General features: G+C 46.4%; 1 protein-coding gene across 2 annotated transcripts in view; it reads right to left on the reverse strand.

The window, feature by feature from the left end:
• Lonrf1 (LON peptidase N-terminal domain and ring finger 1) overlaps positions 1 to 17,727 on the reverse strand; it is a 34,518-nt gene extending 16,791 nt beyond the window's left edge. For both annotated transcript variants that reach the window (XM_075986536.1, XM_075986535.1), the window contains exons 1-2: positions 16,938 to 17,727; positions 1,638 to 1,756 (exon numbers count right to left, since the gene is read on the reverse strand). In XM_075986536.1, the coding sequence (XP_075842651.1) occupies positions 1,638 to 1,756; positions 16,938 to 17,622 (804 nt within the window). In that variant the 5' untranslated portion in view covers positions 17,623 to 17,727. The remainder of the gene's footprint in view (positions 1 to 1,637; positions 1,757 to 16,937) is intronic.
• Between the last annotated feature and the right edge of the window lie 356 nt (positions 17,728 to 18,083).

Raw genomic sequence — 18,083 nt, forward strand, 5'->3', positions numbered from 1 at the left:
GTTCATAGCAGTTAGTGTCTCTCAAGAACAGAGATACATCTTCACTTGAGAGATTACTGATGTAAAGACTTATTCATCTTTTATTTGTGCGTGTGTGCGTGTGTGCGTGTGCGTGTGTGTGTGTGTGTGTGTGTGTGTGTGTGTGTGTGTGTATGTGTGTGTACGCAGGTGCTCAAGGAGGCCAGAAGAGGGCATCTGAATCCCCAAGAACTAGAGTTAACAGGTGGTGTGAACAGCCTTCCATGGGTGCTGGAAACTATGGAATGTATCTTTCTCTTTAAGTCTGTCTTAAGAAAGTACTTATAGACACAGACTCATCAGAATCCTGTTGTCTTACTTTTCTCCATTATATGAATTCAAGTCCTATTACAATAGGTGAATCCTAGGAAACACATGAATTCTGCAAAGATTCAGTGTGTGGGCTCTTCCACAGCAGGCAGCTTGGAAACATCTTATGTGGTCAGAGGGAAGTGATCTTATGAGCCCCAGGATCATGAGAACTAAACAGCGTTTTAAAGGAGCTAAATACTGTCCATATCCATTCTTAGCTATCATTTCAATTGGTGAAGAAAATCACACTTCTTTTCAAAAAATAATTTTGGGTTATTTCATGCATATGGAATTCGGCTTACAGTATGTGTGTGTAGCAGACGCATGCCTGGTGCCTATGGAAGCCAGAACTGAAGTTACAGAAAATTCTGAGCTGCCACATTGATGTTGGGAATTAAATCCAGGTCCTCTGGAAGAGCTGCCAGTGCTCTTAATCACTGAGCTATCTCTCCAGTATGAAAACTATACTTCTTATTACACTGTTTCAATGAAAATACCAGAGAAATTGTTCCTTTTTAAGTCTTAACGCTATTTGTCTTGTGCCAATGACCAGGAGAGCATATCAGGAGAATGGTAAATGGATCACATCTTATACACCTCCCTCGGTCCTTCTAAAATCCTCCCAGGCACAGCCAACTTGTATAAATTCACTGTCCAGTCACCCCACGGCAACCCTATCATCTCACAGAATCTCCCAGCTTCAAGGACCATGCTCTTTCCATCACAAACTCTTTCAGGGAGTCAAGCTTGAATCCATCTTACAAAACAGCAAGTTGAAATTTTTATTTAAAAATATGCATAATATTTTTCTGTGTCATGAATCGCTTGTAATTTACTTGAGAAAGAAAGGTGTTGGACTTTTTGGGTTTTTTTTAACAATTATTTTTTTTCCTGATAAGAAAATTGGCTTAATATACTTAACTAAATTTCTAGGAGGCTATATATTTCTTTTCAGAAATGATTTTCTTTTGTGTATATGTGGTCTTGTGTAGGCAGGTATGCACAGAGGCCAAAGGCCAATCAATGGCACCCTTCAGGTGCCACCTTGTGAGCCCCAGGGCTCTCCCTGTCTCTGCCTCCCTGGCACTTGGATTATTAATCTGTGCCAAGACACCTGGTTTTACATACGGGTTCTGAAGCTTCTTGAACTCAGGCCTTTAAGCTTGTTTGGCAAACACATCATTGACTTAGCTCCAAACTACGTATTCCATCTGAGGCCAACCACACATTGTGTTAAGACTCGTCACTCTAACTGAAGTCCCTCAGAGCTGCACTTTGAAACCCATGCAGATGTGAAGTCACTTTACCTCGGGCCAGTTGGGAAGCTGAAAGAGAACCGCGTTTAGATCCTCGATGGCCGCTTTGAACTCTTGGAGGCCAGCATACGACTCTGCTCTGTAGATCTTGAGAGTCAGGTCAGTAGGCTCTGAAAGAAATAGTTCACAAGGATCTGGTTATTTTAGAAAGATTACTATGCTAATCTTCAAAGTATTATTATAAGAATGACCAAGATAAAAAACACTGATGACAACTTATGCTGGAGAGGTTGTGGGGTAAAGGGAACACTCCTGCATTGCTGGTGGGAATGCAAGCTGGTACAGCTCCTTTGGATGTTAGTGTATCGATTTCTCAGAAAATAAGAAAACAACCTTCCTCAAGGCCCAGGAATACCACTTTTGGGTATATATACAAAGGATACTCAATCGTGCCACAAGGACATGTGCTCAACTATGTTCATAGCAGCTTTGTTTGTCATAGCCAGAACCTGGAAACAACCTAAATGCCCCTCAACTGAAGAATGGATAAGGAAAATGTGGTACATTTACACAATGGAGTACTACACAGGAGAAAAAAAAAGATATCTTGAATTTTGGAGGCAAATGGATGGAGCTAGAAAACATCATTTTGAGTGAGGTAACCCAGACCCAGAAAGACAATTATCACATGTACTCACTCATAAGTGGTTTTTAAACATAAAGCAAAGAAAAACAGCCCACAAATCACAATCCCAGAAAACCTAGACAACAATGAGGACCCTAAGAAAGACATACATAGATATAATCTACATAAGAAGTAGAAAAAGACAAGATCTCCTGAGTAAATTGGAAGCATGGGGACCTTAGGAGAGGGTTAAAGGGGAAGGGAGAGGCAGGGAAGGGAGCAGAGAAATATGTAGAGCTCAATAAAAAGAAAAAAAAAAAAGAAATGATTTGTGATTCCTAAACCAATATAGCATTCTTGCAACAATTTCTTATGTCAAAAGTTGAACAGAAGTCTTATCATAAGATTATTTTAGTGGTGAGAATTATAATTAGGAATACTGAAAATGTTTTTGTGAACAAAAATTACTTGTATGAAGACTTCTCTTAGCTGGCACATCTTTAATTCCAGCACTTGGGAGGCAGAGACGGGCGGTGATCTGTGAGTTCAAGGCCAGTCTGGTCTACAAAGTGAATCCAAGATAGCCAGGGATTTTACACAAGGAAATCTTGTCTTGAAAAACCAAAAAGAAAGAAACCTACTTTTTCCCCTAAAAAAGTACCCTCTAAAGATTTTCAAGTCATGTTTTGCCTGTTTAGAACACTTGCCTTTTTTGAGACTTTATAAATGAAAATAGAATTATATTCCTCATCCTGAATCCAAGATAGCCAGGGATTTTACACAAGGAAATCTTGTCTTGAAAAACCAAAAAGAAAGAAACCTACTTTTTCCCCTAAAAAAGTACCCTCTAAAGATTTTCAAGTCATGTTTTGCCTGTTTAGAACACTTGCCTTTTTTGAGACTTTATAAATGAAAATAGAATTATATTCCTCATCCCCAAAATTTTAATTTATAAATTACTGTTTATAAAAACAAACAAACAAAACCACTTCAGACGATAGTTCCACAGGCATGGGGAAGTGACCAAGGTTTGTCTTATGAGGGTGTAAGTGTCCTGATTCTAAAGGGAATGGGCTGAAAAAAATTATGTTGTGGTCAAATCTTTCATTCCCAGCCACAGAGGACTCGTACCTAAATACACACATCTAGTTTCAAGAGCTCCGGGAAGTCACCCCCTGTTTCCTTCACTGTCCTCTATGCGTATGCCTCGGAAACCAAACTTATCCAATCAGCACTTAATTGTCTTCTTCTAATACTGTAATTAAGTATTATAGGCAGACAAACTGTCAGCTGAAATCTAAGCAAAAATTTAATAAATTATTGATGAGGTTCAGCTGAGCCTTCTTTTAAAACTATTCATGTTGAGCCTTCAAAACCTTAAGTTAATAAAATAAATCATTTGTTGCAAAAAGGACACAATGTCTCTTAATGCCTCCAAAAATACATTTAATAAAACCCGCTCCTGGTTTACTCTAGTTTTTAAGTCAATGTTTTCTACAGATAGCCCCCACTTTAACAACTCAATTAGGCACTGCAAAAAGTTTCTGCAGCAGGCTTGAGAACTGGAATGATATTGTTCCCTCAATTCTACATCAGTGAAAAACTTTGAATTAATATTTCATGAGAAATACTTCCTAAATAATAAGAAATGGTAGCTGCGCATATGAGCTCACAATGGTGGTAACAGCATGCACAAGCCCCATATATCCTCAAGCCAGAGCAAAGCCAGCACGGAGAGGGGAGGTGGCCATGAAGTCCCTCCCCAGCGGAGGATGAGCTTGGCAACTGCCGGCTGCTGGCAGACAAGAACCCATTTTCTTTAAGACTGCTGCCAATGGGTAGGTCAACCACGTTCCAGTGTAAGGTCACACATCCACGATTCCATGCGCCATGCAATGGCATTTGGTGGGTGGAAGAAGAAAAAAGGACACAAAAGAGGGAGGAGAAGGGGATCTGGGAGGAGCTGGAAGAAAGGGCGACTATGACCCAAACTTGGGGCGTGCAATTCTGAAAGACCTGAGAAAAGTACTTTGAAAAAGACATGACAAAAATTCCATGTTTCTTCTTAGAGCAACAACTTAAAAACAGATCTCTGAACAAAACTGTGCAGAAATTTAAAAAGCCCGGTGATGAATTACCAAGAACTAGAGAGGTCCTAGCACACAGTTTGAATCTGTGAGTGCTCAAGCTCCGTCCGTTACACTCCACCTGCCTCTGGGCACCTTACAACCTAAAGAGGAAGCTCACCAGCAGCACTGACTGGGGAACAGACTGTGTGGCCATCACTGCCCAGAGAGCGAGTAGCAAAGTCTCAGCATCCAGGAAGTGGGATGTTCATCACAGCTCAGGGGCTTCCAGCTGTCTCAGCGGGCAGAGACCCATCTAGAGGGGTTCACAGCGGACGCACAGCCTACTCTGTCTTTGGACCCCTTGGTGGGCTTCTTCTACTTCCACATGTTTACAGCAAGTTATCACACACTTGGCACATGGTACACACTCAGATCTTCCCATCCACCTGCTAGGACTGGAATGTGAAGCGGCTTCCTCCTGCTCCCGTGAGCACTTGGTCTCCAGCTGCTGGCAGTTTGGGGAAGTTGGTGAGGTTATTGCACATGGGGTCCAGATGACAGATATACTGGAACACGGTGGTGGGGCTAGAGGGGTATAAGCTAATGCAGTCAGCCCTAGTTTGCCACCACCATGAAGCCACCCAGTGCCAGGCCCTCCTAGTCACGATGCATAAACAAACGCCATTATAAAACAAGAGCAGAAGCTGTCCTCACTCTGACAAAAATGGAAAAGGGGCCAAATCTTCTCTACAAACACTCAGTTGCTTAAGCCCCCAAACCCAGCCCTAAAAAGTGGGTGTACTCTAAGAGAGGAGCACAGAATTTAAAACACTGCCCAGCTCCTTGTAGATCAAATGTTACCTAATAATTACTCTAAGTGACTCGAGCAGTGGGGCCAGTGAGTTTACACCCATCACTTCTGAAGAGAGCGGGCCCACCCCACTTGATCACGTCCCATACTCAATTCTACAAGGGAGCCAAGCACACCACTTAGTATACTCAAGACACAGAATCTTCACTCTCCAGATAAACTTTCAAGAAAGCCAACCAAAAACAGCAATCTGCACCGGCTGTGCCATCAACCCAAGTCTGAAAGTCAACCATGATGAAGCACCTGCTCTCTGCGCTTGAACACACCAGAGTAAACAAAGGGCTTTATCACCTGTGACCTCACGGAGGCATCGTAGTCCACTACTGCAGGGCCCACGGCACCGAGCACATGCCTGGCATGCTATGTATACACTCTATTCAACAGTGAGGCATTGGGATGGCACGGTTCAGGCTAACCACACTGTGGACAACTGCCGTGGCTCTTACAGCCTGGCATGGTGTTACACCATGGAAGACCCTGAATTAGAGGCTAGCCTGGTCTACCTGCTAAACTCTAGGGCTACATAGTGAGACCTGGCCAAAAATAAATAAATAAAAAGGTGTGGTGGTCTTGAACTCTGACATAACCTAGCTGCTTCCTGCCCCCAGGACCAGGCATGGAGCTAGTCTTTGCCATTATCTACGTCTAGGGTCTGTGCCCCCAGTCTTAAATTTCCAGCCTAACTTCACAATCGTATTTCCGTCCACCTGCTATAGCTATCCTCAAATCACCTTGCTCGCCATCAAGAAGTACTCTCACTGTTCTATTAGTGATACAGCTGATACCGACTCCCCAAAGCAAAGCTATCCTCGGCGTTGCCAAGTCTCTCTTCTCTCTTCCAGTTCTGCCCGTAGACCTAAGTTAGGCTTCTAGACTCTCTTCAGGGTTACTACAAAAGTCAGCGTTCTCCTGCCACTGGCTTCACCCTGCCTTCACCATCCACAAGACACAGGTGTTGCCGAGGGCCCTGCCTCTTGCGGCCTTTCTTCTTCTTATCACCCCCTCCGCCATTTCAATTTCCAACTAGAGAGGACTGCTCTGTGGATGACATTCTCTGTCCTGACTCCTCCCTTTGCTCAGTCTTCCTTCCTCGTCATTCTATCCCTTACGAAGCCCTCTTCTTCGGATGACTTTTCCATCCAACATGACTCAGCTCCAACCTCCTCCCAGGATGTTTCCCACTGGAGTCTGCCTTGCTATAGAATACCATTAGGATTGGCCCCTGCTTGCTGTCATCTGGGGCAAAAGACAAATATCCTTTACTTCATTACCTATGACTGAGCTTTTAAAACTTAAAAAGAAAATTGTGTGCATCAGAACAGGTGTATACACATCACAGCACCACGTGAAGGTCAGAGGACAAGCTCAAACATCAAGTTCTCAGCTTTTTCCTAAAGAGACGGCTTCTCTTGTTCCCACTATAGAAATGCTAGGATTACAGACACACGGTGCTGCATCCATTCCTACCTGAGTCTTCTACTAGAGATTCCAACTCAAGCCCTCAGACTTGCACTGCACCTAGCGAGACATCGCACCACCACTGAAATGCACTTTTATGAGACGGGACCTGGGGCTTAGGCCTGTAATATCGGCTACTAGGGAAACAGAACCACGACCATCTCAAATTCAAGGCCTGACTAGGTAACTTATTGAGGCCTGTTAAAATAAAAAGTGAAGAGGGCTGGGGGCAAAGCTTGGTGCTGTAGGACTTTTCCAGCACGCACGAGACCCTAGCTGTAATACATGTCGCTTGCCCAGGCTGGGAATGACAGACTCAAGATTCTCAACCCAGCATTCTTGCCATTTACCTCTACGCTGCTAGTAATGAGAAATTAGCACAGGACTGACGCCTGGAAGATGTGGCGTGCTACACTGTTTGCAGTCCTTCACTGTATGCGCACAGCATTTGAAAGCGGCTCCATCTGGAGATAAGTGCCCTCTCCATCACTTTTACTCTGTGGATCCAGCTCCGACAGTACGTTGTGACCTACGGGAAACACCAAGACCCGACCCATCTGAACTCCTCGGTCGAGTTCTCATTTCCTCTTGCACTTGGTACTATCATCATCAGACAGCTAAACTCTGCTGCACAGCTAAAGAAACTAGGCGAGCTGCCCACGCACGACATGGGCTGAAGGAGTTCTCTAGCCATGGTTCCTCATCGTTGTGTCTGTCTTCAGGGACCCACAACATTAGCAGGAATCTTATAGTTGTTTCTTTAACCCATCTTAAAGATTTTTTTTTTTGCCATACTGCAAAAGTTCTAAAATGCATACTGAGAAATTGAAAAATAAAGAAAATTAGGAAATAGCTGGGGAAGGCAGTGCATGTTATTAACTTCAGCATGTGGGGAGGTTGAGGCAGAATGGGGAACTTGAGGTCAGCCTATACTAAATGAGTTCAAGGTTAGCCTACATGACACAGAAAGAAACTACCTCAAAACACACACTCACACACACACACACACACACACACACACACACACACACACACACTATCATTTCACTCCACATCACCTCTAAATAACCATCAAAAAACAAAACTGAGGTGCACTGGCTGCAACCTTCATCCCAAGAAAGGAGAGCAAGATAGGGTGGAGGCGGCAGTGGGGACAGGTGGTACTCTGGGCAACCAGGAAACTCGTGACCTAGTGACAGACAAGCTCCTGTTCCAGCTGTTCCAGCAGCACTGATGGGCTGAGGATCACATGTCTCCATCATCACCCATAACTCAGCTATTCTCTCCTCCAGGAAATGGACGAAGGGTTCTAAGCAGTCACATGGTAGGAATTTGGGAATCCACTTGTGCACCGGCCAGGATTCTCACCAGCTCAGTCAGTCACATGGTTTTCAGGTTAATCAGTCTTCAAATTCCCCATGGTGCCAAATATACCACCATCACCACACTGCCAAATATACCACCATCACCGCACTGCCAAATATACCACCATCACCGCACTGCCAAATATACCACCATCACCACACTGCCAGGTCCACCACCATCACCGCACTGCCAAATATACCACCATCACCACACTGCCAAATATACCACCATCACCGCACTGCCAAATATACCACCATCACCACACTGCCAGGTACACCACCATCACTGCACTGCCAAATATACCACCATCACCACACTGTCAAATATACCACCATCACCGCACTGCCAAATATACCACCATCACCACACTGCCAAATATACCACCATCACCACACTGCCAGGTACACCACCATCACCGCACTGCCAAATATACCACCATCACCACACTGCCAAATATACCACCATCACCACACTGCCAAATATACCACCATCACCACACTGCCAAATATACCACCATCACCACACTGCCAGGTACACCACCATCACCGCACTGCCAAATATACCACCATCACCACACTGCCAAATATACCACCATCACCACACTGCCAGGTCCACCACCATCACCGCACTGCCAAATATACCACCATCACCACACTGCCAAATATACCACCATCACCGCACTGCCAAATATACCACCATCACCGCACTGCCAAATATACCACCATCACCGCACTGCCAAATATACCACCATCACCACACTGCCAAATATACCACCATCACCGCACTGCCAAATATACCACCATCACCGCACTGCCAAATATACCACCATCACCGCACTGCCAAATATACCACCATCACCGCACTGCCAAATATACCACCATCACCGCACTGCCAAATATACCACCATCACCACACTGCCAAATATACCACCATCACCACACTGCCAAATATACCACCATCACCACACTGCCAAATATACCACCATCACCACACTGCCAAATATACCACCATCACCACACTGCCAAATATACCACCATCACCACACTGCCAGGTACACCACCATCACCGCACTGCCAAATATACCACCATCACCACACTGCCAGGTACACCACCATCACCACACTGCCAAATATACCACCATCACCACACTGCCAAATATACCACCATCACCACACTGCCAAATATACCACCATCACCACACTGCCAAATATACCACCATCACCACACTGCCAGGTACACCACCATCACCGCACTGCCAAATATACCACCATCACCACACTGCCAGGTACACCACCATCACCACACTGCCAAATATACCACCATCACCACACTGCCAAATATACCACCATCACCACACTGCCAAATATACCACCATCACCGCACTGCCAGGTCCACCACCATCACCACACTGCCAAATATACCACCATCACCGCACTGCCAAATATACCACCATCACCACACTGCCAGGTCCACCACCATCACCACACTGCCAAATATAGCACCATCACCGCACTGCCAAATATACCACCATCACCGCACTGCCAAATATACCACCATCACCACACTGCCAAATATACCACCATCACCACACTGCCAGGTCCACCACCATCACCACACTGCCAAATATAGCACCATCACCGCACTGCCAAATATACCACCATCACCGCACTGCCAAATATACCACCATCACCGCACTGCCAAATATACCACCATCACCGCACTGCCAAATATACCACCATCACCGCACTGCCAAATATACCACCATCACCACACTGCCAAATATACCACCATCACCGCACTGCCAGGTCCACCACCATCACCACACTGCCAGGTCCACCACCGTCGCAGCACGGCCAGGGAGATTCTCACCCTTCCCAGGAGATAGCCCAGTCAGCTGTGACCCGATCATGTATTATAATAAGCATGACTCCTATCTTCATGAGGATGAAAACCATATATAGAGACTAGTAAAGACAGAGAGTGCCTGCCACCTCAGGGTGTGTGTCAAAAACCAGCAATGTTATTAAATAGCCATTTCAGCCCCCGTGACTAAACTGCTCTGAATTATTTTGAAAATCTATAAAGAATAGCTTTACAAACTGCCGTGTTTCTTTATACAAATTTTAAAACCCACATCTAGTTTCATACAGAAACGAAATGTGATTCCAGTTTGATTACACCGATAACCTCTCAATACTGAAATCTGTCCATCCATCCATCCACCCATCATCCGTCCATCTAGCCAACCACCCATCCACCACCCACCCACCCATCCATCACCCATCCACCAACCCTCCACTCATACACCCATCCATCCACCCCTCACCCCCACCAACCCACCATCCACCCCTCACCCCCACCAACCCACCATCCACCCCTCACCCCCACCAACCCATCCATCCACCCCTCACCCCCACCAACCCATCCATCCACGTGTCTGAGTTTTAACAATCTCTCACTGAACCTGGAGCTCACCAAATCAGCTAAACTGGCTAGTCAGCAAGAACTAAGGAGTTTCCTTCTTCCTCCCCAGCCTTGGGACTACAGGTATAAACTAGTCTGCTCAGCTTTCTCCACGGGAGACGGGCACAGAACTCAGGCCTCCATCCTTGTGCAGAAAGCACTGTACATATCGATTCATTTTCCCAGCCCCATCTGCGGGTTTTATAGAAAGTGCCACTATTCTAAACAATTTCAGACGGCTTGGAATGGGTGAATTGTACAGATTAGCTGTATTATGGAATAAGTGTTTTAAATATATTATCTATTATAAAGAAATCTCTCGTGAATGTATCATTTCGGAGTACTTGATAGAAAACATTCAAGTTGGAAAGGTTATGCACATTCTGGTAATCAGAAAATAAGCTTAGCAGTGATTCATTTTATTAGCATTTTGAGAAAACTTACTGGTTACATCTATCCCTAGATAGATCAAACTATTTACCTCCAAAGTATATAGTCTATAAAAGGTTTCAATGATTTTTAAAACTCTAATTAAACACACAGTTCAAAATCTAAGCATGCTACTTTGTCCTAAGATTTCTGAAATTTTCCAATAAATCACAGCTGGACCCACTGGCCAGTCCCTATCTATACATTTTCACCTGTGGATTAAACTAGTGTTGAGATTATTTTTCAAGGAGAACAAAGTGTTAGGCACAGTCAGATAAAACTCTGAGTCAGTTTTACCAATCATATTTATTTTGAGGTAAAGATCCATGAAGTCATATAATGGGAAGATAATGCCCTACCCTCAACATCTTATGCCACATTAAATTGGACATTTCAATAAAAAAGAGATCTGCATTCTGATGGCGATCCAGTAGAATTTAAATATCACCTAGCTGTGTAGGCTATTCCACTTAGGCATGTACACAAAATACGACGTAACAGGCTAAAGACACACCCGTATGTGATACAGGACACCCACCATTAAGTTTCTACATTCTATGTATGCACAACATGTCCTCAATGATGGCCTTAATATTTCTCTTTCTTATTGATATATCAAACTATCAAAATAGCCAATGATTAACAAAAAATATAAACTTTTCTATCACTCTTTGAGTAGTCACAGGAGAAAGATCCCGAGTGTGGATCCCAAGATGAGGGGTCAGATTGCCGTCAGACAGCTTATTTCTTGGATTCTGCGTTTCCCCACCTAGAAAGTGCTTCTCTATAAAATAGTTACACTGGAGGGCATGGTGGGGGCAGCAATCAGGAGGCAGAGGCAGGAGGATCTCTGGGAGTTCAAGGCCAGCATAGTATACATATATATGTGAGTTTCAGGACAGCCAGGACTGTTACACAGAGGAAGCTTGTCTCAAACAAAACAAAATCCCCAAAACTTAAATCATATCTCAAAATCTGAATAAAATAACATATGAAGGAAAGAAAAATAGCCTAGATGGGTCTGTCGCACAAGTACTCAAGCAGTAACGACACTGCAACAATTTCAGAACGTCACAAAAGCAGTGGATCAACTCTCTATGAGTGTTTAGAAAAGGATGTTCCACCTTGTCATTTACCCACATAAATCCTGGACTAGATGAGAAACGTCTCTAGGGATCAGTAATGTAGACTGGACCTACAACTGTCCTGCGAGAGTCGAGTGCTCTGAGGGAATTAATCTGCGACAACTCGATTCCAATTCTGAAAATACCTCGCAATAAAAGAAATGGGATATGGTCATACAATGTTATCTGAAACGTTACTTGAGGAGGATGGAAAGACGGCTCAGCAGTTAAGAAGCACACTTTGCTGCTTTTGCAGAGAATCCAGGTTCGAGTCCAGCACCCATACCAGGCAGCTCATAATTGCCTGTAGCTCTGGTTCTAGAACCCCTGACATCTCTTCTGAAGGCACTGGTACACACTGATGCATATAACAGATACATGCCTCTGTGTGCGTGCACAAACACACATAGACAATTTAAAAAATAACCAATCTCTAAAATAATGCTATTTTAAATGAAATAGAAACAATTTTGACAAAAAGTTACAGTACAAATAACTCTCAATCCAAGGCAACAATGTTTTGGTATACTCTGTGTTGTTTCATGAATAAAAGACAGGCAAAATATGGAGAGTACTACTTAAAACAGGACACTTCAAAGATATTTATAGGACCAGGGTTTTCCATCTTCTTCAACAAAAAGACTGCTACTATAATCAGGCTTTTTAGTGGCACTACACTGTAAAGACCTTTCAAGCCCTCCATTAACTGAATTACTGGAGTATCAGTTCATTAGAATTTAATAATTAATAAGTTCAATTTTTGTATATTTTGAATACATATTACTTTGCTACAATTAAAAATAATGACAGGGGCTTTATTTTGTTCTTTACCTTATTTGCAGAACCTAAAACATATATGTTCCTGACACATCAAAGACGCTCAGTCAATACTTGTTGAATGAACAACAGGAAGAGTTAATATTCCTTATATGACAATGCTTTAATCCTCTCCATTTTCAGAGTGAAGTCACCTCCTTTCTGTTCAGTTCTTACCTGACTGTAGTCATCTAAAACTCGGGCTCTGGTTCCCCAGCCCGTTAGCTAGATGCTTGCCTTCCCAGTGGCATGGATTTTGTGGGGTTCAGCTAAGATGACGGAAATGAAGAAATTCTGTGAGTTATGAGATGCACATATCTGACCGTGATAAGTTCTTTGTGCGGTGAGGATATAAATACATTTTAAACTACTGAATTGTCAAGACTAAAAAACCCCTTTACACTCTCTTTAAACATATTCGGAATGTATTTGATTTGACCAATCTTTTTATAACTGAATCTCTGTAGTATCTTCCCCTCAAACTGATAGCACAGCTGCTACTAACTGACACATACAATCTACAATCAGGATCTAGCCTTTCCTTGGTAATAATGTATATAGAAACTGGAATTGAGCTTGAAACCACAGGCTTAGGTTTCAGTTTCAGCTAGTTCACCCAAGCATAACAAAGCATTCACGTTGTCAAACTATCTATGGTTTTCTGGGAATTTACTGTCTGCGGCACTTTTTGAAGCAGCTCACGTGTTTCCACTCAGTTAATTCTCACAGCGGCTCACGCTTTAGACAAGGAAACCAGAGCACAGAGAGGTCAGGCCACACACCCAGGTCACACAGCACGTAGAGGCTGTATGGGGACTCTGTCAGGTAGCCTGCTTCCAGCGTGCAGAACTTGGTCGCGAGCCATAAAACATCATTAGCTTTAGAGGCCTCAACTTCCTTCGGAAGGTTCTCTGTAGGACCCACTTATACAGATAAAGCTACCGACAGTCAAGAACTATATAATTAATACTAAAGACAGAAGTCTGGGCAGGTGAAACAGCTCATCTTGTAAAAGCTTTGCTGCCAAGCCAGTCCCAGGTTCAGCACGGAAGAAGAGAGGCGAGTCCCACAAGTTGTTCTCTGACTTCCACAGGCACACCACGGCATCCATGTGTGCACATGCAATAAAGTAAATGGGTGACAACACCAAAAAGTCCCTTTTCCTTAAGCTAAATAAAAGCACACACACACACACATGCACACACGCACACACGCACAACTTTTTAAAAGCCAGTTCAAATCGTCCATTACACTACTCTGTTACTTTCTTTGGAGAGTGGGGAACACAGGACAGGGGGAGGCCAGTGTAAAAACCCAGTATAAAAGGCAGCAGCCCAAGTGGGATCAGTTCAAAAGACTTGAGTATAAAGATTCAGTGCAGGAAAGACTTTTACATAAGCTCCCTGAATACTAAGAAGAAAGTTATGAAACATCTGAGAGTTAATACCAAAAGATCAATGGATTAAATGTTATCTAAATATATTTCAATGCAACAGAACCTTATGTAATCTCAATGGGACTTCTGATTTTGGCAAGGGTTTCCAAGCTTTCTTTTTCTGTCGACGGGGAGAAGTTTGGTAGTGTGTGGGCCAACTGCAGACTGGATTTTTTTTTTCCCTAATAGTATCTGTGTCATTTTAAGAAACATGAAAAATTACAGCAAGGGATTTTTTTATTATCAATATTGACAGTACCATTAATAACTACAGTTGGACAATTATAAATGCACTTCAAATGTTTACCTAGCTACCTCACCAACTCCAAAAAAGTCAACTCTGACAAACTGTCCGGGCAGACTTGCGAGGCTAGTAGCTTACAAACTGTGGTGGGCTGTTTGTTTTGCAGGGCGGGAATGTACAGCAATGTATTCCACGTGCCAGGCAAGCAGCTACCTCGAGCTATACGCCCACTCTTATTAATGCCCATAAATTATGAAACCTACAAATTTATCATCTACCAACTAAAATACATTTTGTCTGTTTTCCCTTTATCTCACACAAAGAATTCAAAAGATACAAGTTACTATTCTCCTTGGTACTATTGAGATACATATGCCGGTGTAGAATTACTGATTTTTGACAAGCTACAAATAAGAAAAAAAATTAATTTGACAAGCTACAAATAAGAAAAAAAATTAATAAGCCAATAAGCTAAGAAAGCAAAAGGCAAGAGACCTGAGTTCTAGTCCTGCAAAAGTGTGGTTACGTAGCTTGTGGGCAATCTTACATGCAGTCTGTGAAATTTGGGAACAAGAGTTCGGCCTTCACAGCTTTTTCTATTAAAGATAACATCCTGGTCTAAGCCCTAGAATCAATACTGGGCACAGGATGTTAAGTGAGTCCCTACTTAGGAAATGTACTTACTATTCTCCCATAATAGGACCTGAATTAACTTAGATCAAATAACTACCTCAGATGCTGGAGGCAAATATTGCTTCAAGTTTCATTCTCAATTACATACAGATAACAAAAACCCTTCACTGGAAATATACATTAAAATTTCTTTTAGAGGAACTATAGAGATGGGTGGTGGCTTGTATAGGCGGCTCAGACCCACCACCAAGGTGACTGTGGACAAGTCACCTGTCCTAGTTCTGCCTCCTCATTAAGGTCAGACCATAGCCTGTTACTGATGATTGGGCCAGGTGGGGCCAGGTGAGGCCAGCTTTCCCACTCGGCTTTATTCACCCAACTGGCTAGAGTCATCCCCACCAGCCTGTAGCTTCCAAGGCTTTCTTTTGTTCTGGGTTTATCATTCTAGTTTATTAGCGCCTACTCCTCATGAAGATACTGGAAGAAAATGAAACCGTGCCCCATTTGTGCTCTGAGCTCCAGGGGTATGACTGAAGCCACTGTCACCTGCTCCATAGGAATAAAAGACTCACAAAATTATACTTTCTGTTACAAGGTTTATAACTTACCTAAAACCTAAAATCAGTTCCTATTTCCAGTGTCACTGATTTCCTGGTGACTATTCCCATAAGTAATTTCTCCTATCGGGCAACAGACACAAAGCATGCCCAACAGCAGGTGACCAACGATGGCACTGTTAACATTTAGGCCTGATCGGTCTTTCATGTAGGAGGCTGTGAGTCTAGGAACTGTTTAACAACATCCTTGGAAGGGCTACTAGATGTCTTTACTGACACGACCCCCACAAGGGGTGCCCACTCAAAGGTGTCTCTGGATGTTTATCTCTGTGTGCTTTTCTAGATAAGGTCCCCTGATGTAAAATACCCAGGAGTTAAGTCTCCACAACCGCCCCCCTCCCACCCCGGTCCAGTAGAGAATAAACGAATTCAAATATTTAAAAAGGGGAACTTTTGGTTTTACTAAGTTTGCATGACCCTTTTTCGCAGCCTAAAACCATCTTAAGAAAAACATTAACCAGGAGACAGGACAAAGCTACTGCTTCTTAGAGACGAAAATATAAACAAAAGACCGACAAAGCTTCCCTTCACAGGTCTACTTGTGAGTAAGGCAAACTCTTGATGGGAGGCTACCTCTCCACCAACACCAGGGGTACGTGGGAGCACACCCACAGTCTATGGAAGCTGGATCTGAGATAGGCAGGTGGCGGCAATTCCAGGAGCAAGCGATCGTGCAGACGCTTTCAGGTAAAAGTTGACTGACCACCTCAGGGGCAGCCGGCCACTAACTCCGGGCCCGGCCTCCGCTGGGCCTCTGGGTGCCGGTGCCCGCGCCGAGCTCCTGCCACGCCCACCGAACGTCACCCGTTACACAACGCCCCCCCACCCAGCTTATGCAATTCTGCCCTCCCGCGGCTTCCAATTGCCCCAGTGACTTTAGTGTTAGACCAAGGTAAACGCGGTACCCCCGAGCCCCGCCTCGTCCGGGAGATGCCTGCCCCACCCCGGCTGGGGTTCCCGGACACCGCGCAGCGGGAAGCCCGCGGCCCCTACCCACCCGTCCACCCCGCGCCCAGGCTCCGCGGCCCGGGTCCCCACTCGGCGCGCGCGCACGAAAGAAACTCGCGTCCGCGCCCCTCCCCGCGCCGCGTCACTTGCGGCTCCCAGGCGATCCCCACCGTGACCGAAGCACCCCGGGGCGCCGCCCCCTCCCACACCCGCGATCCCCGCTCTCCCGGCCCCGCACCGCAGCCCCGCGTCACCTGCTCGCAGGGCGTCGCAGGCGGCCGCCAGGGCCTCTCGGTAGCGCCCTTGATGGAGTAGCTCCCCAAGGCGGCCGGCCGCCCGCGCGCGTTCGCGCTGGCCCGGGAACCACTTCTCCGCCAGGTGGTTGAGCACGACGCTGGTTCGGAAGTCGGCGATGGCGGCGGCCAGGGGCGGCGGCCGCGGGGTCCCCTCGGCAGCGGCGGCGGGCGGCAGGCGGTCCCGGCACAGGCGGCAGCGGGCACGCAATTCCCTTCGCAGGCAACGGCGGCAGTAGCTGTGGCCGCACGGCACGGTCACCGGCTCGCTCAGGAAGCCCCGGCAGCCCAGGCAGCTGAGCAGCCCGGCCGCGCCCGCCGCGGGAGTCGCGCTCCAGCGCAGCCCGTGGCGGAGCCGGTAGCTGAACACCAAGCAGTCCACTAGCGACCCGAGGCGCTCGGGCCTGGCCGGGGCCCCGCGGCGGAGCGCGGCCGCGAACGCCTCCAGCGCTCCCTTCAGGTGGCCGCCCAGCGCCAGCAGCTCGCCCCGGCGGAGCAGCAGCTCCCAGCGTCCCGGCTCCGCGCCCGCGCGCTCCAGCCGCTCGCCGCCGCCGCCCACTTCCCACGGCCCGTTCCGGCTCCGCGGTCCTCCGGCCGCCTCCCGATTCCCGCCCGGGGACGCCCTCGCCACGGCCGGAGAAGACATGGCCCGCGCAGGGCTGCTCCGCCACCGCCGCCCGCCGCCACGGTCCGGGAACCTCCGGGGCGCGCGGCTCCGCACGCGGCCGGCGAGCAGGGGGGCGTGGCGCGCGGACATGGCGGGGCGGCGCGCGCCCGGGGAGCCCCCGGGGGGGCGGGGTTTGGGCATGCGGGGCGGGGCCTGGCGAGGCCGAGCGGGGCGGGCCTTGGCTGCCGAGCCCGGCCTCCCGACGCGCGCTGGCCGCCCAGTTCCCGGGAGCGGGCCCACCGGTCCCGCCCTTTCTGAGCCCCTCCTGGAGTGGGACGAGAGATCAGATGATCCCCAGCGGGGATCCTAATTGGCTTCTCTGACAAGGAGGGCAAGGCTCGTGACTGAACAAAGCCCGTAGTTTGCCGGGCGGCCTGCCCGGTTGACACCTCCTGTAGTCGCGGCCAGTCCCCAGGCCTATATGGTGGGCGTCTGCGCAC

This window comes from Microtus pennsylvanicus, chromosome 9 (genome assembly GCF_037038515.1).
Source record: "Microtus pennsylvanicus isolate mMicPen1 chromosome 9, mMicPen1.hap1, whole genome shotgun sequence".
Taxonomy (NCBI): Eukaryota; Metazoa; Chordata; class Mammalia; order Rodentia; family Cricetidae; genus Microtus; species Microtus pennsylvanicus.